The 21,363-nt window shown below is 37.5% G+C and overlaps 1 protein-coding gene across 3 annotated transcripts in view; it reads right to left on the reverse strand.

The window, feature by feature from the left end:
• ATM (ATM serine/threonine kinase) overlaps positions 1-21,363 on the reverse strand; it is a 69,466-nt gene that overhangs the window by 19,786 nt on the left and 28,317 nt on the right. For all 3 annotated transcript variants that reach the window (XM_065639595.1, XM_065639584.1, XM_065639604.1), the window contains 17 exons: positions 20,873-21,072; positions 20,051-20,225; positions 17,605-17,769; positions 17,197-17,329; positions 15,021-15,116; positions 13,431-13,602; positions 12,864-13,005; positions 12,081-12,257; positions 11,502-11,676; positions 9,209-9,296; positions 8,703-8,858; positions 7,649-7,757; positions 6,780-6,868; positions 6,585-6,687; positions 5,501-5,649; positions 1,558-1,662; positions 926-1,045 (listed from right to left, as the gene is read on the reverse strand). In XM_065639595.1, coding sequence (XP_065495667.1) covers positions 926-1,045; positions 1,558-1,662; positions 5,501-5,649; positions 6,585-6,687; positions 6,780-6,868; positions 7,649-7,757; positions 8,703-8,858; positions 9,209-9,296; positions 11,502-11,676; positions 12,081-12,257; positions 12,864-13,005; positions 13,431-13,602; positions 15,021-15,116; positions 17,197-17,329; positions 17,605-17,769; positions 20,051-20,225; positions 20,873-21,072 — 2,354 coding nt within the window. The remainder of the gene's footprint in view (positions 1-925; positions 1,046-1,557; positions 1,663-5,500; positions 5,650-6,584; positions 6,688-6,779; positions 6,869-7,648; positions 7,758-8,702; positions 8,859-9,208; positions 9,297-11,501; positions 11,677-12,080; positions 12,258-12,863; positions 13,006-13,430; positions 13,603-15,020; positions 15,117-17,196; positions 17,330-17,604; positions 17,770-20,050; positions 20,226-20,872; positions 21,073-21,363) is intronic.

Genomic DNA, 21,363 nt, shown 5'->3' on the forward strand with positions numbered 1-21,363 from the left:
AATATGCAGAATACACCAGCAGGCTTCCAGTTTTAACACACATGAAGATCAAGGGATCAGCATTAGTAAGGTGAACAACTCTGTTGCAAACACTCCTGACTAAGCACCAAAAACTGTTGTGTTAAGGTCAGCAAAGGGAATTGCATTCATAGGGCTACTTAAAAGATTAGAGACCAAAATTCCTATTTTATTATATAAGATTAATAGGACTATGGAATATTTGGGTTATGGATTAATATAAGGATAAATGCCAAACTGTGACATTGCAGCTGTGTAGGTTGGCATTATTTGTATTATTTTCTTAGGTGATTCATTAACTACAACTAGCAACAGTCCATAAGGTCCTGGACATGCTAAATGACTGTAGGATGACTCTAAGCTACCAAACCAATACAAATACAGCAGAAAAAATTCTATGTTAATAGCACTACAGAGAGAAATATCTTCCTGTGATTAAAACCCAATGTTAAGAATTCAGGTAGAATACTGATGATAATAGTGGTCCATGAAGAAAGTGATTCAAACTGAATCAACCTTCAACAGATCTTTGGGTATGATTCAATTGAAAACATTTTTAGAAAGGAAACTAGGAGAGGATGAGTCAGTTACTTTAGTAAATCAAAGGCTAGGAGATATGACTGCTACCTCGGAGTATGTCAGGGATCGCAAAACAAAAGAAAGAAAACAGTTATTTAAAACACAATATTGGCATAATATCAAATAATTAAAATGAGACCACGAATAAATCCAGTCTGGATAAAAAGAGGTCTTCACCTAGTAAAGCTAAAATCCATATCATATTTAAGATTAAGTTTGAGATGTTAACGAATAACATTTTTTGAGGTAATTTTATTTTTGTGCTAGACTTGATTACCAAAAATCCTGAAAGCTGAGAAAGGAATATGAAACAAGCTTAAACAAATACCTGGAGAACAGCTGACCTATATTTTCCAACTCTCCAATTAGCTGTAGTCTGCAAAGAGTTGGATATAATGAATAAACAGACTCAAGACTGCCTTTGCACAGCTCTTCTACTTCATTCACTCTATGGATTTAACAGAGAAATAGTAAATTATTTTTTTCAATATCCACAAGTAATTCCAAACATCCATAACATAATTTCCATACAGTGAAAATAATCTAAACAGCAAAACTATGCAGTTTGGAACTATTTTGTATTGCCATTAAAGTTCAAAAAATGAAGTTTGTCAAGAAACAAAAACATGGTAAGCATATATAAACTCAAAAGCCTTTGTGATAGCTCAGCAAAAGAGCAGCAGTCAGCATTCAAATCCACTGAAAAGGACAGCAAAGCAAGGGGTGTATACCACAGGAAATGTACATTCAATTAGCACACAAATTGTATATGCGCAAAAGAAAAATTCAAGTTAAAAAACTTAGAAATTAAGTTGCAGTCCAGAATAATTAATTTTATTATATGCACAAGTCTATATTTAAGCACACAGAACCCCATAATAGTCTTTTATACATAACTTGCTACTACAAACAGCCCCACACTCCCATCTCTCTAACAGCAGAATATTTGCACGCAGTTACCTGGCATCTTTCAGACTGTCATAAAAAGTAGAGAATTCCTTATCTCGTAAAGACTGAAGAGCATCATACAACGATTCATGGTACCCTGGTCTTCCTGTCTCATCTCTTAAAAAGAAAGCAAAAGTAACATAAAATAAAAGGACAATTATATTTCTCTACAAAGAGGTCAATATTATCTTTATAACAAATATTTTTAGTAGTACATTTTCTGCAGCTGGATGGGCTGCTGTTTTGCATGATAAAAAACAATAATGCAACACTTCAAATTTTAAGTTAAATTAGTATTTTATAAATTCAAGCTGTTCTTTGAAAACAAAGAAAAAACAGTAACTGTCAAAATGTTTGGAATGCAGAGATTATGTTCATGGTTTTATCAAAAATATGACACAAACCCATCTACTCAATAGAAGCTTAATCGTAACACATTTCTCACAGTATTATGCTGAAAGTTATATATTAAGGTATGTATGCAACTTGAGCTCAGAATCAACAATTTTTTACATTTTACTTCAGAAATATTTTTAAAAAGGAAAAAAGAAAAAAAAAATCAGAAGGCTGAAAGACCCCATAGTTTTCACTTTAATTTTCTCTGCCCTTTTCACTTTTCTTTCTTTTTCTCTTTGTTCCTCCTCTCTCTTAATCTTACAGGTTGCTTTTCTGCTCCTGTATTAAAACTGAATATTCTATTTGCTTAAGAGGTTTATGACCAAAGAGGTTTACATAGCTCCTAACCCAGGGACACAGAGAGACCACCTATGTGAAGTTTGTTCTGATTGTGGCATGACATTTGCCCTTCAAAATGATATGTCCGTGAAGCCACAGAATCACAGAATGTCAGGGATTGGAAGGGAGCTCAAAAGATCATCTAGCCCAATCCCCCCATGGGAGCAGGAACACCCAGATGAGGTTACACAGGAAGGCGTCCAGGCGGGTTTTGAATGTCTCCAGAGAAGGAGACTCCACAACCTCCCTGGGCAGCCTGTTCCAGTGTCTGTCACCCTCACTGAGAAGAAGTTTCTTCTCATCTTTAAGTGGAACCTCCTGTGTTCCAGTTTGTACCCATTACCCCTTGTCCTATCATTGGTTGTCACCGAGAAGAGCCTGGCTCCATCCTCATGACACTCACCCTTTACATATTTATAAACATTAAAGAGGTCACCCCTCAGTCTCCTCTTCTCCAAGCTGAAGAGACCCAGCTCCCTCAGCCTTTCCTCATAAGGGAGATGCTCCACTCCCTTCATCATCTTCGTGGCTCCGGCAGTTCCCTGTCCTTCCTGAACTGAGGGGCCCAGAACTGGACACAATATTCCAGATGAGGTCTCACCAGGGCAGAGTAGAGGGGGAGGAGAACCTCTCTCGACCTACTAACCACCCCCCTTCTAATACACCCCAGGATGCCATTGGCCTTCTTGGCCACACGGGCACAGTGCTGGCTCATGGTCATCCTGCTGTCCACCAGGACCCCAGGTCCCTTTCCCCTACACTACTCTCTAACAGGTCATTTCCCAACTTATACTGGAACCTGGGGTTGTTCCTGCCCAGATGCAAGATTCTACACTTTCCCTTGTTATATTTCATTAAATTTTTCCCCGCCCAACTCTCCAGCCTGTCCAGGTCTCTGGATGGCAGCACAGCCTTCTGGCGTGTCAGCCACTCCTCCCAGTTTGGTGTCATCAGCAAACTTGCTGACAGTGCGCTCTAGTCCCTCATTCAAGTCGTTGATGAATATATTGAATAATACTGGTCCCAGAACTGACCCTTGAGGCACTCCACTAGATACAGGCCTCCAACCAGACTCTGCCCCATTGACCACAACTCTCTGGCTTCTTTCCTTCAGCCAGTTCACAGTCCACCTCACTACCCGATCGTCCAGACCACACTTCCTCAGTTTAGCAGCGAGGATGCTGTGGGAGACAGTGTCAAATGCTTTACTGAAGTCAAGGTAGACCACATCCACTGCTTTGCCATCATCTATCCACCTTGTTATGTCCTCATAAAAGGCTATGAGGTTGGTTAAGCACGACTTCCCCTTGGTGAAGCCATGCTGACTGCCCCTAATGACCCTCTTATCCTTGATATGCCTTGAGATGGCACCAAGCATAAGGTGTTCCATCACCTTTCCAGGGATAGAGGTGAGGCTGACCAGTCTATAGTTACCCGGGTCCTCCTTCTTGCTGTTTTTGAGGACTGGAGTGACATTTGCTTTCCTCCAGTCCTCAGACACCTCTCCCGTTTCCCACAACTTACCAAAGATGATGGAGAGCAGTCCAGCAATGACTTCAGCCAGCTCCCTCAGCACTCGCGGGTGCATCCCATCTGGACCCATGGATTTATGGATGTCCAGATTGCTTAATTGCTCCCTAACCCAGTCCTCATCAACTGAGGCAAACGCCTCCATTGCCGTGCCTTCCTCTGGGGCCTCAGGGGTACGGGGCTCCTCAGGACAGCCTCCGGCATAGTAGACAGAGACAAAGAAGGCATTCAGTAACTCTGCCTTCTCTGTATCTTCTGTCACCAGGGGACCCACCCCATTCACCGGTGGGCCTACATTGCCTCTGGTGTTAGTTTTATCTGCCATGTATTTGAAGAAGCTCTCTCTGTTGTCCTTGACCCCTCTTGCCAGGTTTAATTCTAAGGAGGCCTTAGCTTTCCTAGTTGCCTCCCTACATCCTCTGACAGTAGCCTTATATTCTTCCCAAGTGGCCAGCCCCTCCTTCCATGATCTGTAAACTCTCCTCTTCCACTTGAGCTTGCCCAGCAGTTCCTTGTTTAACCAAGCAGGTCTCCTGACTCCCTTCCTTGACTTCCTATGTGTCAGGATGCTCTGATCTTGAGCTTGGAAGAAGCAGCCCCTGAATGCTAACCAACTAAGTTGGGCCTCTTTACCTTCAGGTACCCTTGCCCATGGGATTTCCCCTAGCAATTGTTTGAAAAGGCCAAAGCTGGCCCTACTGAAGTCCAGGGTTGCAATTCTGCTTGGTATTCTTTTCCTGCCGCGTGAGATCTTGAACTCCACCATCTCATGGTCACTGCAGCCAAGGCAGCCCTCAACCTTTACTGCTTCAACCAGACCCTCCTTGTTAGTGAGGATGAGATCCATCTCCTCTTCTAGTTGGCGCATCCACCATTTGCATCACGAAATTATCATCAATGCACAGGAGGAACCTCCTGGACTGTCCTCCAGGTGCTTCTAAACAATGATCTTAAATCAGCGCAGGAGAAGAGAAAGAACACACCAGGAGTATGTTCCACAGACCCCTCTCTCTGTAAGAGTCTTAGAAGAAAAATCCTCCATTCTCCTGGCTACTAAAAGTTAATGCAGAAGGAGTTACTGAAGACTACACCATGTAACTTCTGCTTTTCCCAGAATGTAGTGAATCTTTTCTGTATTCCTCCTAAAATGTGTGATGATGTAGCTGTACTAGGAAGGGGCAGAGTTCACACTGTATCCTGGCCAGCCATATGAAATAACCAGTGCAAGGCACCCAACATGACACAAGGTGCCTGCAGTATCTGAGCCTACTATCATCCTTATGAGGCACCAGCAACACTGGTGTTTGCTTATCCCTGTCTTCATAACCTCTTGTAGTGTACTGAGTAATATTTTCCCCATTTGGTTATAAATTAAACATTAAAAACTATATATTCCTCATATGTACTTAGGACATATCCACTACCTCGGTCAAAAATGGAAAAAATTCAGTTTATAGTTACAAACAATCAAAAGGAGAATCAACTGCATATAGTTTCCTAGGAAAATGAAAAGTCAAGTGCTCACAAAACACACAGGTCTAAGTGCAAAAGACTGCTTTTCAATTCAATGATTAAGATCAATCAGGTGACCTGCTTCACAGAAATGATATTCTAATGTAATCTTTTTTTGCCTGGAACTCAAATCGCTGCCTTTCAGTTAAAGAACCAGCAAGAAAGTATGTCACTTTACTTGACAGAAGAGAGGTGGCCCCACTGCATATTCCTCCACGCTGCCTGGTAGCGCATTTCTTGTAGTTCTGCACACCACTCCGTGTTTTCATGTTCCAGTCCTTTTAAATACATGGAAAGAGTGTGGCAAAGCCCAAAATTCTGCAAAGCCTGGAATTAACAAAATTACTGAAAGTTTGTTTTCCTCCTTTAATAAACCAAACTGTTTGGTTGCTTTGTTTTGCCTTTTTTTTTTTTAAAGGCTTTTACCTTTGGAAACAAAGAAGCCTTTGCAGCAAGGCAGAACCATAAGTATTTATAAACTCAGCACTGTATAAGATGAAAACTTTTTAAAAAGACTGCTAATCACGCTATTGATACTTGCAACCCTGGAATAATGGTTTTACTTCTTATTGAACTGTTTTTCCTGGAGGAGATTTGCCAAACTCCTGTTTGAAGACCATAATGACTTTATAATTGTGACCACTTATGTTATGTGTGCAGCCATTATGAAGGAGAAACACAATGGAATTTTAACAATGATACTAAATAATTTGGGGTAGGAAAAATATCATAGGCAAATGAAATGAGAGCAAACAGAGGTATACCTGTGCTATGTTATTACAGAACTAGTGTAAACATTTTTAGACTAAAAACGCAACACAATTTTAAGGGATCAAAATAAGACAACATCAATCCTATTTATTTTATCAGAAATACAACAGTTTCAGTAAGATAGTTGCCATAATGGAGAGGTTTAAAGAAGATGGCAAAGATAACCAATCACATTACTTTTACAACCTGTCATTTTAGGAGCTAGTCAAATTCTGTATAAAATTAAATATATTTATTTTGAAATATTTCAGAAAATTCATTACCCAAGATAGGGATTACAGGTGAGTGACAAGAGGACCAGAAGCCTTAATGTTTTCAGGACAAATGTGTTGTCTTACATTATACAGTCTGGATGCCTACGAGTGCGGGCTGGACTTGATGACCAAAGAGATTTCTTTTAGTCCTAAAACAATTTTGCATTTACTACAAAGGACTCTCAGTACAATGGATATAAATTCCTACATCCACTTCTTCTTACAAAAAAAACTTACCTCTATTATTCCTGCCTGGCGAGTAGACGGAGAGAGGCTTGCCTCAAGGTCATATGTTACGAGGGCTTTCTCCCATACTGCTTCATGCTCATACGTTCTTATCCTGTTGTAAGTTAACAAGTTTTCAATCGAAGTTCCTTACTAATAAATGAAAGCAATGACCTTAAAGAACATAAGAACATTAATAAATTATACCGTGCTAATGGCTGTAACATTCTTCCTCCACCACAGCCATAGAGACTGTCGGGTTCTCCAATGCTTCTATATATGTCCATGAGAAGGTCCTAGAACATGTGCCATAAAACAAAGAATTACCTCTTTTGGAACCAGTTTAAGTGAGTTTTATACATATCATTTAAGTTCATAAATACAAATCCTTCCATGTAACACTGTTTCCTTTATGCAATATCTGAGCAGGATCATCACAGGAGAATATCATCACAGGAATAAAAGTTTTGTAGTCTAGCAAAACTCTTCAGGACTACCTAACTTCTCTGCTAAGTTATAAAAACCAGTGCTGGGCCTTATGTGGACTAGCTGAAAAGCCAAACGGAGTAGTACTGAATGAGCATCTGACATACCAGCTAGGCAATGCATTTTAAAGATATGCAGGTGCAGTTTTGGAATAATGAACCATGGAAAGAAATAACTTAGACAAGGCCACTGAATCAGATTTTATGTTTCAAATAAACTTGTAGGAGATACTACTACTTTGGTTTTGATTATTATAACTTGCTACACTGCTTGCTGATTTTTAATGAACATATCTCTCTGACAGAAACTGAAAAATACTTGGCTCGTCACCACCATGAGGTCAGTTCTTTGGGGAACAAAGTCTGCTTTGCTGTAATTTAAAATCTGCCAGTTAATTAGTGTTTCAGGTGAATGAATACTCATTTAACTTGTCTGGCGAAGTCACTGAGTTCACTTTGAAGTAGAGCATGAGGAGAACCTGCAAATACAGCTTTTGAAGTTCAACCCGATCTGCCTTCAGCTCAGATGAAACCTACTGTTAATTGTAATTATATGAGAAGGTTTGCTTTCAGATTTAAACACACACGTACCTGTAGACTTATGCCAGTTTCTTCTTTACTTTTTTCATTCAAAATAGTAATAGTTGTTCTTTGACTTTCTTCTTCAAATGTCAAACTCTTAGCTGCTTTGAAAGATGACCTAAAAGAAATGTTTCAACCAGTAAAGCTAAATGAAATTTCACATAAAGAACTAAAGAAATTCTGAAACAACACTTAAGAAGTAAGGGGCAAAGCTCCAAATGCAGGATCAGGCTCATCATATCCCCAGGTTATTCAAAATGTTTCTCCACTAGAATGACAAAGTGATCAGCTGAACTAATAATATCGACATCAAGGGATTTCAACATCAAGTTGATTTTTCAGAGGAAAAAAAAAACCCACAACTTTGTAATGTCTAATCTGTTATTAAAACAAAATGCTTTTGTGAATGCCTGAAGCACGAACACTCTCTTCTGGGAAAGAATAAAAGCAACTACATAATATATAGGCTTGCAACCATACTTTTGTTACACATTCACTGCTTTAAGAGTTATTTGTTGCCAAAAGGAAGCTAGGAAACTAGTTCCATATCTTGATCTTGCTAGACCAGAAGACTAAGATAATTGTCCATTATAGAAGAAGACTTCTACAAGGACCATTCAGCTCTACCCACACAACTCTCATCATCATTCTGTAATTTATTTCTCCCTTGATTAACTTCTGTCTGTAATTTAACCACTAGCACGCTACTAATTATGAGAAATAGAATTTGAAAAGTGTTAAATTCAGGAAGTGAGATTCAATACATTTTAGTATTGAGAAGCATTAGCTTTAGTGAAGTTTCTCCAGAACACACGCTATACTAAGAAAACTTTCTGTTTAGATGTCAAAATGACACTATTTTGAATGTGTCACAGCTAGCAAACCAGCAAGGTTGGGATCACATTCACAGACTGTCAGAAATACTTTCCAGGCCAATACACACACCTAAGGAATTTTTTTTAAAGTTTCTTTGACTTTTCACGTAACAAAACGCTACTGGGACACACAAAACATCATCCATTTTACCAGAAATGGCAAGAAACTGCATTCCTCAAGCTTGTACCTTTTTTGCTGTTTGTCTCTATTTATCTTGTCTGCGTAGATTTCTGCGTAGAGCAAGGCTGTGAAGTGAGCAGCACACGACTGTGCTGCTATCGCAACCTCCAGGTAATTCAGATCCAGCCAGAAGCTGTCATCAAAAACTGTACCTGAAACAGATCTGATTAAATAAAGAGTTTAATATTGCTCTAACACACTTTCTAACATTAAACAAAATAAATTCAATCTAACTATAAAGTCTTCCAAAGACTAATTTTATCTAGGCCCCCCAAAACCCATACCACAAAAAGTTTATCAGACAAAAAGTTTTTAAAAGACTCCTTCAGCATCGTTAGAACTTTTTAAGACTAGCCACATCACTTCTGCAGCAAATGCAAGGTCACTATGGCATCTTCATCCTTTTAACTGACATGTTCTCTACCACATTCTTCTTCTTTAATCTAGAGCATCAACAGACCTTGGCGCAGTCATAATTAAATTAAAGCAACATTTTGGAAAGCTGTAATTCACCTCTTTTGTCTTCTTAAGTAATCAACAACAGCAAGCATGGCTCGTCGAGATACTTTATCCAAACTTCTAAAATTATGTGTTTCTTGCTCTGAAACATATATTTCAAAACAAAGAATATACTGAACTTTTGTCATAACATATCCATTTACAAAATAATAAGGTGTATTTTCTATTCAAGAAAATAACTAAAACCTTCCTTGCACGGCATTTCCAAAATTAAATTAATAGTTTGTCACAAAATGTATCACCCCTCCTTATATGATGTGAGATTACAGTAGTTTATACCACAATTTTCTTTATCAAGTTATCTTTGCATTAATCATTTGTGGATTCTATTTCTTCTCACAGAATTCAGAGATGATCCAACATCATTACACAGAGCTCCATAACAGACCTCTTCCCTTAGGCCTGAGTCATATAGAGTTATTCCATTAGTAGCTTTATTGTAGGTTTTACAGAGTGTGTATGCTTATACAAAAACCACAATCTCCCACACACAGACATGATTCTATGACTCTTGTCAAGCAGTTGGCAACTTACGATTAGGTTTTGTTTCTCAGGTAGAGCAGTGATTGGCATGATGTTCACACTACTTATGCTTTAAATTGCCAAGATTTACAGACAATTCCTAGAACTTGCATGTCAAAATGGATTAACAGGAAGACTCTTGTTCAGAAACACTTTACTCTCTCATGTTTAACTGCCTGGTCTGTGCCACAGTTCGGATCCTGATGGACTGGAATGAAATTCATCCAGGTTTTCTAGGAAGATTTTTCTCCTTGTTTTGACAGAGTTATTGAGGAAACTGGTACTCACCAGATGTTTAAAATTTTTGCTTTGAATACTGCTGCTGTTCTATCATTCCAACTTCGGAATTAAGAGATCTTTGTTCTGTTGGCTACTGCACTTCCATTTTATCTGTAAACACCTATACAGATAATGAGCTGTGTGCCACTTCCTGTGGGGTTTTTCTAGTACCAAGACAGTTTTTCATCTGAAGAACTCAATTTAAAGCTTTTGCACATCCTCATTTTGCGCTTATTGCCTCAGTAAGATCCCCTGCATAGAATCACGTTTGAAGAGGCCTCTATCATTTGCTCATTGGAGTCACTGAACTAACTGCAAGATTATAAAACTTAGAAAAATCCCTTCATATTTTTCACATAACATTTTGGGTTAATTTGTACATTTGAGCATAAATTTGTGCAGTGGTTTCCCTGGTTGCTTACCGGAAGGAAACAAGAAATTGTTAATCCTTTTGTATCTTACCAAGTGGGACAATAAAAAAATACCTGGATTGTGGGAACAGCTTGTCACCTGACTTAAAAATGTGAAAGGATACTGCTCTAGTCTTTCTGGCCAGGCTATTCAGCATCTATAAAAAGTACCTTAAAACACACCTAGTATCATTGGGCTTATTTACAGCACTCTTAGTACAAACTGCAATACTAAGGGTTCCTTGACCTCTCTGCCAATCTCAAGTTTACATGACTTGCCTGTAAAGAGACTGCAAGACATTGTACAGACTCATTTCTTTGTGATTTGTCACTGGAGAAGAGAGTTAGAAAGTACAGCAGAGTAGCTACTGCACAAAAAAATATGAACCTGAAATTACTGTATTTGTGTTAAGTAAGGGACATGCACAAATAAAATACATTATTTCAGCTCCTGAAAATAAGTGCACGTACTGTTCCCATAGTCTAATAACAAAGATCTAACCACAGTCTAATTGGAAAGGACACCAGCGAGCTTGATTAGAAGGTGCTTTGTTTTTAATAGAACTTACTGCATTACTCATACTCAGCTGCAGTTCTTTTGTTCCCTTCATTCTGCTGGAATGGAACAGGTCTTCTGAATGTATAGGGAGACCATTACCAACATTAGGCAGAAGCTATATAGCAAAGGTTAGTCTTTATTCCAAGGGGAAAATCCAGGGGAAAACTGCCTTTAATCGCTCTTGAGTAAGAGAGAAATTTAATTGCCAGTTAGTCATTTTAAGAGACAGTCCAAGACTCAGTCTTGCAGCACACAACAATGGATCACATCTAAATTCAGCAAGTAATAAACATCATCCAGTTGTAAATAGGGAAAGAAGCTCTACCGAAGAAACTACTTGGGTGCTGCCAATGAACAGCTTCAAAATTACTGGTATCTTCACTGAAAAAGATCAAATAATTGGACATAAGCTTCTAAAACTCTGTATGCCTACAAGTGTGCATCATGTGTTTGATGTCAGAAGATAATTTTTTCACAACCAAAATCACTTTTTCAAACAAAAATATTATGACATTACCTGAATCAGAACTTGGAGGTGTAGAAGATCTACTAGATGAGGCAAATTTGCAACACGCTGTAAAAAACTTCTGAATATGAACTGACAAAAGATTTCTCCAAGATTCATCTGAGTCATGAAGAAGGATGTCATGAATCAGGTACGGAAGCAAAGTTTGACACAAGTCAGTTTTCACCTAGAAAACAACCATGCAGAGCAGCTGCTAAGAAAAACAACGCAAAGCCTTCTTTCTCAGGTTATAACCAAACTGACAACTACTAAAACAAACATGTAATGCTTGAGAAAGAACATGCAATATTTAAAATGTAAACCATTCTATAGGGCTATGTAGGCATTCAGTTAAAGTAGTCATATAAAGTTCATCTCTGTTTACAATTATCTCTCAAATCTTGTATTTCAAGAGTGTATTTTATGGGTACCTGAAATATATCTGACTATGAAGGATTTGAATTACTGTTCAGAAAAAGTAGTAACTTAATAGCAGAAATTACTGTTTTCTAGCAAGATAAATAATCATATATTTTTGTGCATCACCACCCAAATATATATACATATATAAATATGTATAATTTAGCTCACCTCACATAGTGGCTTCATTAACTGGAGAACTTCAGTTTGCACACCTCCACTGTCCAGTACTGAACCAGTCAGGCGCTTGATCCAGGTCTCATGGCTTTCCCCCAAAGGAATCCACAGGTTTGTGTCATCCAAAGTTTCTAAAGGAGCCTCCGTATCATTAGCAGGTACTACTAAAAACTAGAAGAAAAAAAAATAGCAAATATAAACTTTAAAAAAAACCCCCATACTGCAATCAGCACAGATTAAAACATATTAAATATTAACTGTGCTTTAATTGATTGACGATATCTATTTTTTCATGTAAGTTAAAGTTTTCCAAGGAAATCTGAAAGTAATTAAAAAAAATACTGATAACATCAACAAGGCCACATTACATACAGCTTACAAACCAGAAGTTTGAAAATTAGGAAATAATCTGATTTTTGGTTAATTATGCACCCCTTTTTTCTGACCTATTTTCCACTATGTTTTTGCACCAAATGAGACTGGAATCCTAAGAATGTATTATATTACTGAGTAGATAATAATAATGAAAGTACACTGCATTCTAATGTCAAATTGGTTATTTCCTATGTGAAGAAGCTGCAAATGCTGAAACAGAAAGGAGAAACAGATGTACAACAGCAATCATATTCGCAATCAGACTGACGAAAAGCCCAAATTTTGCATTCATCGAAGTCTATCGCAAAAATATTTTCAAATTTACTCTTTTTAAAAACTAATATTTTTAAATGTTTTCTCTACCCCGTATGCCATATAAATAAGGTATAGCAGAAGAAGTACCTTTTTCCTTGACATCCTGAAAGGCTGTAGATAGATTAACATGGGATCAGTTTTAGTTTTATAAACTTCCCAAAATTCACTGCCAGATTTGGTGGCTAATATGTTTTTCAAACAGGAAACAGCAGCAGCTCTAACATCAATGCTGAAAGAATGCCAAACACAACGTTGTTATGATTATTATTAGTTTCATTCACATATTTTATTTTCAAAATTACCTTTATAAACATACAATTCCACAGTCTAACAACGTGTGTGTCAAATATTTTGGACTAGGATATGCCATTGCGTATTTTATTATAAAACAAAGCCTCAGTATTTACTCCACACCACTGCTATCCTCTACAGCACACAAGAGACTCTTTGGCTTGAGTCCAACTACAGAATTTCTAGGAAATACCTAAGCTTAACTGGGTAAGTAATCTGAGCCTTGAAGAAGCACGTGGTCGGACATTAACAGGTGTTATTAACACTTTCAGAGTGTTACTCTGAGGTGATTTGAACAATATACAACTTAATGGTGCCTATTAAGCTTTGAACTAAATAAGTTAAGTAAACAAGCATACTCACCAATTATCTGTTAGAGCAGTATTTATTTGAGTTAACATTATGAAGACCCACTGAAGTTTTCTGTCTTCAAGCAAGTCTGCTGCTTTAGAATCCAGCGCATTCTCAGCGTGCTGAAGAGCTATGGTGGAGAAATCCATAGGACCGATTTCTCCCAAGCAACTTCCAACTGCCTCTGCAAACACAAGTAATTTTATAGTCGTATGCACACTAAAACAAGGTCTTACGCTAAGAAGTTGCATAAACTACTTTTAGAATTGAAATTATTATAGGGTTAAAAACTGGAAACATTTATGAATAATCACTCAAGGAGTTTTATGGTTAAAATTACATGTATACACATTTTGCAGCTTAAGACTCATAAATACAGTTATGCTTTCTAAGCCAATTTTCTAGGTGTGTTTATGGCTTTGGACTTTGCAGTTTAAATTAGATATGGATTTTGTTCTGCTTGTGTCAGGAACTGGTGAGTGCAAAAGCTCAGAATCACAGCCACTAAGACACACTCATTTTCACTCCCTTAGGGTATGATAAATACAAACAGCAACCTGTGAACAGAAACAGTAGCCTGTAAAATCATTAAGAATTAACCTACATTTTACATAAAAGGATGTATCAATGTGTTCCTCATTTGCTTTCAGACAAAATATTTTATAAGGACACATGACTACATACAAGAATAAAACAAAACAAAATTGATCTTGAAAACAGTTCTAAAACAGGGATGTTCATGTCCATCAGAAGGACACCAAAATCTACTTCCCTGCACTTTCCTTCATACTGGGTATACGTCTTGAAAACGTTTCTGTTTTGTACAACGTTGTTTTGTTTTAATCACCAGTGCAAACAAAGAACAGACTGAAGATATGCAGGTCGTGTTTTGAACCAAATAAATCATCTAAGGAAACAAAATGCAGCAGAGGCTGAGACTCACAGCTTGCAGATATCCTGAAGAATGTATCATACTGAAGCAAATGTGAGCTTCAATTGCTCAGCATTTATAATTATCAGTTATTAGCCCTTTAGACAAAAAAAATGTATTAAGGCAAATGTTCTCATTACTTGTGTTTCTGTCTATCAGACATGTAATTTCAGTAAACACCTTCTACAGGGAGGTAGGTACTCCCCACTTGGGGCAGAGGGGATTTGGTTCTTAGCTGTGGATTGAACATTAATTAGGTGCTCAATGTAAACAGTGAGAATAATTTTAATAATACAGAAGAGGCTTTATAATGGAGAACAACTATTTTAATTTCCACGAAGACATGTCCTTCAAATTTTCAGGTAAGTTCTCTTATATTTTTCTTGCTGTTTTTCAACCTAATAAAGTGACCCATATTACAACACGTGACTCTTCACTGAGTATAGAAGAGAACAGAGTCTAAACTGATGACAATTATTAGTCAAATTATTAGTCAAAGCTGTAAAATACAGTGACTGAAAAGAAGACATATCGCCCATTTTAACATTCCCGATGGCCAACTCTGGCAGAAATGAAAAACAGCAGTGGAAAGGAACATAGGGAATGGCCATAGTTTCAACCTGGCGTTTGCAAGGAGAGCTCGAGGACGGCTGTGGGACTCAGTAACTCACCAAGCACCGCTGTCCCTCCGGGATGGTTAACGGCCGCCTTGGACAGCTGCAGCAAACTCACTACCAGCTTCACTACTACGGAATCTTCCGGCTTTTCTATTGATCAGAAAGAAAAATAAAGCCCCCAAAAGTAATTGTGTATTTGTAATGTGAACTTGTTAGAAGAAAACGCTGCTTTAGTATCTTTTATCTACAAGTATCAAAATGCATTATTAATGTTCAAGCAAACTGGTGTTAAACCGTACATTAAAAAATTATTCATGTTTCTTGTTCATCATGTCTTGAAAAAATGTCTACATATTTGACTGTGTTAAAGAATCCCCAAAACTAGAATACGAAAATGCCATTATTTTCAGTGCTTTGACATAGAAATGACAACTAAATATATTAAATACTAGCATAAGTCAGTTCAAGAATGCTGTTTGAAACAGAGAAGACATACTAGGGGACTCCACTGAGAGCACTTAAGCTAATATTATCATTCTGTTCTAAATCTGAACCCAAGGAATATCCCCCAATAAGGTATTCTGCAAGGAATTTCATAGAATTTGACTAGCTTTCAGTTGCCTAATTAACTTTGCCAAATCCTAAACTCTCGAGATGGATATTTCCTTACAGATTTGTTGCCTGCCTGATGTCTTTTTTTAAAAACAAACATATTAAAAAAATGGTTTTGCTGTTTCCAGGAACAAGGTCTAGGAAAGAACATGATGATTTGCCAATGTAAAAAAATAAAAGCAGTATTTTTTTTTAATCCTGCTGCCCTGTTGATTGGAATGGAAACCTGGCATTGGGCTTTATGCTTGTTGACATTTTTACAAGAACAAATGCACATGTGGCCGAATTGCAGTAGTTATTTCTTAAATGTTATCTTTCAGCATACAGTTTTATAGGCTTTATGAAGAACTTGCTTTTCACTCCTTTTTAACACCAAAAATCATCACAATAACAACATTATTTGTAAGTGCTTAATTTTAGCATAAGGCAAAATCAAGGCAACAGGCGCATCAATCCTGCTAGCCTGCCTCCAACAGAGCAAGAGCATTTTTTCTCAGGTTTTGCCAGTCAGCAGATTGGGGATTTCTGAGCAGATCTTCGTACCTAATAATCTCTGTTACATACATCTAACTCCTTTTAAGTTCCACAATGCTTCTGATCTCTGCAATAAGTGGCAGTGAGTTCCACACTGTATATATTTTGTTTGAAAAAATGTATAGTTTCTCTTGTATAACTGCTCCAGATAATTTAATTTGCTCTTGTACTGTGATAGAAGTGATAAGTGCTCCCCACTCAGCTTCATCATACCATTCACTGGTTCATAAACCTCTCTGTATTCCTATTCAATCTCTTTTCCAAGCTCACAAGGCTCTCCTCTGATGGAAGCTGGTCCACACAAGCTTGCTACCCTTTTTACTAACTCTCTTTTCAAGCAGTATTTTGAAAATAAAATTGTAAATGATATTAAAGATGTGGGGACATAATGCAGCCACACCATGGCCTTATGACAGACTACTATTCTTCCCCAAATTTTACTCTGCACTTATTTACAATGAATGACATCAGCTCTTTCTATCTCCCTGTCATGCACACAAGCTGATGAAGATGTGATGTAGAGGACAAAATGGAAATCGTCTGGTCTGAGCATCTGAAAACAAAAATAGGAAGGAACTGGGTCTGAGGGCTGAAACAGAATGCTGGGATGTGGCAAGGTTAAACTAAACTAAATCTCACAATTTTAAAACTTCCGTGAGCTTTACTTTCTAACATACTATGCCTTTAATAAAATCTAGCTTCCTTACATTTAAAAGAGTAGGGAGATTCATACAAGAAAACTCATTAAGCAGCCATAAAGCAATATGCTCATATTATACATTATCCTGGTCATTCACCATCCTAAGTGCCCCATGCCAAAAGCTGGAAGGGCATTTTATCCTCTCTGTCATATAACACCTCATATAATGTTTGTGATACACTCTGCTAAAGATACTTTAGATTTTACATGAATAATAAATGGCATTCTACTCTGCATGTGAAATTATAATAAGGTTACACTGTTAAACATACAAAAACCAAGACACAGAATAAAACATTCAATGTCAAATTAGAATAGGGTTACATCTCCACACACTTAAAACCAGATACGGAAGAAATAAAATACATAATCAGATGTCAGTACCCTGGAAATTTTTGAGGAGCTCCTTCATCTGATCTTTATATTGTTCTAATTGTTTGCGCAAATCATACAGTCCTTCAAGTCGTGTTAAGGGCAGTGAATCACAAACACCAACTGAGAGAAAATGATCAATCTCCTGGAAAACAACATTTTGTATTAAGCACCTTACAGCATACAAATAAAGGTTTAAATAAAGAAGTGGCTCTCAGCAGTCCATAATGTGGATATTAACAGATGCAAATAAGAATGGAGACCTACAAATATCTCAGTGTCTGAAACTGGCAATAAAAGGAATCCACATGTCTCATTTACATATTTCTCAGGTATACCTATAGCCAGATAATTGTTTGTCTTTTGAAAGTTTGCATGACAAAAAACATTATGCCATGAGATATTTTTAAATGTAATTACCTCCAAAAGAGAATACGGCCCTTTACTGTATTTTATTTTCTGTTGAGTTGCTCGCAAATCTTTAAAAGCAGGATATTCAGGAAAAGGATCTAAGCATCTGGTTGCTTGGTACAGATTTTCATTATCCTTACTGTCTATCACCAGGTACTTCAACAAGCCTAGGACCTGAACAGGAAAAGTAAATGAAAACCAAAAAAAGATAGAGAAACATTTTTGAGCCATATTTCTTATTCATGTTACAAAGTTTGTATTTCTACAAGTTCCATTAAACTGAGAACTCTATTAAAAAAATGGTTACACTGTTAAAAAGTTACACTGTTAAAATAATAAAATCCTTAAAGGCTTGGGGAAATCACACATATATTCTAAAATGGTGAGACGTTTTTGCTACTTGCCCTGACCAACAGACATCAAAGCTTTTTTTCCACAGCCTAAAGTTTTATCCCATCTTTTCAAAAAGGTGATTTCAAATACTGACCAATACAATCATTACAATATTGGCAATGATTTAGCAATGAACTGCACCCAAGTAGACCTTCTGATGTAATTAGGACTTCATTATTCTTACTAACTGAAGCGCCGGTAATTTGAAATCCTGACAAACACCTGAATATCATAATTTACTGCCTGAATCACTGAACTCTGGCAGAATTCATTCTACAATAGATCTACGACTTGAATAAAAGCTGGCTAAAAGGGCACCATATTTTCTTTGCAAAAATGCTGCTTTTATGCTTTACTTACAAATCAATGCAATTGGACATTCAATCCAGAATTGGATCGTCTACAATCTAGACGATGAGGCTTTTATTTGGAAACTTGTATTTACCTGAAGGTGATTAACTAACCTCCATTCAATACTAGAAGAAAAATAAAGAGAAGAAACTAAAAAGCAATCACTAGGGGAAGGACTTCCCTGCAGGAGTATGAGATGAGAAGGTTTCATATTTGGTATCACTTCCAATTCAGAGAAACATCTGCCCAGGGATGCCCCAGCACGTTGCCTTTGCAGTCGTGCATGTACAACTGTTTGCACAGACATATGATAAATCTGATCATGATCATTAAGCTGGGAAAAAGATTGCCAGGTTATTTTCAGCTGGAGCAGCACAGCTCTCCAGTTGAACTGGAAGTAGAAGGAGGAGGAGGATGTAAGGCTACACCGCAATCACAAAGGTGTATATGGGACCATGGGATCAGATAAGTCAGAAGGCAACCATGAGGCAACAGGCACCCTCTTCTCACCTTCAGCTACTGATTATAAGTCTCTGAATCTATGAAGGGCTACAAAGACGATCAGGAGCCTAGAGCACCTTTCTTATAACAAAAGGCTGAGAGCGGTGGGTCTGTTCAGCCTGGAAAAGAGAAGGCTGAGAGGGGGTGTCATCAATGTCTATAAGTATCTCAAGGGTGGGTGTCAAGAGGATGGACAAGACTCCTTTCAGTGGTGCCCAACAATAGGATGAAGGTCAACGGGCACAGACTGAAGCACAGGAGGTTCCATCTGAATAAGAGGAGAAACTTCTTTACTTTGAGGGTGCCAGAGCACTGGAACAGGCTGCCCAGAGAGGCTGTGGAGTCTCCTTCTCTGGAGACATTCAAGACCCGCCTGGACACATTCCTGTGTGGTCTGCTCTGGTGAACCTGCTTTAGCAGGTGAGTTGGACTAGATGATCTCCAGAGGTCCCTTCCAAACTCAACCATTCTGTGATCCTGAGTGAATCTAAGTACACTTCCAGCCCCAGCAGAATGCACATACAAGTCATCACCAGATGCAAAACAAGGCTTGTCACACAACAGAACCTGCTTCATTTCTCTTTTAAGGCCTATGTGCTACATTTATGATAATTTGTTAAATAAATAAGAGAACTACTGAAATCTGTTCTTTGCACATAATTTCCTCTTTGTCTTCTAGACACCTTTCCTTTCCAAAGGTCTTCATTGTATTTCCTGTGAAATCATCTACAGAGCTTGGTAGGTAACTGCTTGGTTACTCGATGTGCCTGTACTGATCACCTTGCCATCAGCGGGAGTTCAGCAATGCCTGTGTCCTCTCTCTCTTTTCCTTAGTGGAATCACTGATTTGCTGTCTCTGCTCAACTAAGGTAACAACTTTTCTGAAACTTATCCTGAAGGTTTTAAACCTCAGAATTAGAAAGCAAGTGATACAGTAATCTCAGCAATTATGATACAAAGACATCTCAATCACTGTTTAAAGCCATAGGAATTAAATATAGGACATAGTATTTGTTAAAATAGAAGTACCAAAAGTAACAGCACCTTTATTTGAAAAATTAAAGGTATAGCGTTACACTCCAAATACTATTTTTTTAATATAAATCTACAAAGCATAGAAAAAAGGAATTAAAATGAACATGAGCTTTAAGGACAGTGAATACGAAGTAAAAAGTCAACAGGTAAGGAGTAAGCAGCGACTCGAAACTACCTGTTCCTGAATCTCAGGTTGGTCCATGGCAAGAGGTATCAGGGTTCCAACAATAACATGAAGGTGGCTCTCTAGAGCGTCATTGCAACACGTAACCGCTGTGTGGCAAACATCATGAAGGAGATCACAACAGACTGAAAAGCTGCACATGGATATGTCTCTGATAACAACAGGTCTGTCACAGGAAACAGAAAAGTGAAATTAAAGAACTACAAATTGTCATTGTCTCAAGTATCAACCCAAAACCAGGAAGAATAGGGGGAAAAGGGAAATATAAATAAACTTTACAGGTGGAACCAATTCTAAACTTTAAAGTTTATTTACTCAAACAGCTCTAAGGATTTAAGTCAGGAGACACAGGAGAAATAAAACACACAGAATTTGACTGATCACTTTAAAAAATGGAGTAAAAAACTTAAAGAAAAATATATTCCAAAATGGAAAACAAACAAACAAAACACAATGAAAAACCATAAACAAAACCCAACAAACAAAACAACACCACCCCCCCCACCCTCCAACCCAAAAAGGCTTTCAGATTAATATTTGCCAGAATAACATTGACAGAAACAGAACAAAGTAGAAAATAATGCCCTCTAAACCCTTCTGTGTCTCACATAACCAACAGGTTGTTGGTTTTTTTAAAAACATTTTAGTAAGAGTTCTAAATTTGAATTCCAAAATTATCAGAGGCAATTTTTTTTTCAGCAAATTTCAATTATTTCTACAAGTGAATTCACATCTACTAGCAGTAGTGAAATACAATGTTACCAGAACAAGCGAGCACAGACCAGAAGAACAAGATATAATTACTGTATTTACCTGCTATTGATGTAGTGAATCAGGGTGTAAATCACATCTCGGAGGACAAAAGCCCATGCTCCTCCTAAACCATCTTTTATCTCTTTAAGTAGCAGACTAACAAACAAGTGATAAATTACAAGAACTCTGTGTTTCTTGTAAATATTGTTTGTATCTGATGCATGCTTACAAAGGGCTAGAAGGATTTTCTGGAATGAATCCTAAAAATGAATAAACTGAGTAAAAAAATAATTCATAAAGCCAATACAGATATATTTTATATCAAGAAAAAAACTTAAGTGATAGAGGTTTGTTTGGTTTGTTTTAGTGTTTGGGTTTTTTTAGTTTGTTTGTTTGTTTTTTCTTTTAAAGGACATAGACAAAAAGGCTTTATTATTTTTACTGCTTTAAACAAACAAAAGACCTACATAGAAACCAATTCTCCAAGCAGGATGATAAGCCACATACCTCCTCATTTTCTTTTTTTTTCCCCACCTGAGAAAGGTTATGAA

This window comes from Caloenas nicobarica, chromosome 1 (genome assembly GCF_036013445.1).
Source record: "Caloenas nicobarica isolate bCalNic1 chromosome 1, bCalNic1.hap1, whole genome shotgun sequence".
Lineage (NCBI taxonomy): Eukaryota > Metazoa > Chordata > Aves > Columbiformes > Columbidae > Caloenas > Caloenas nicobarica.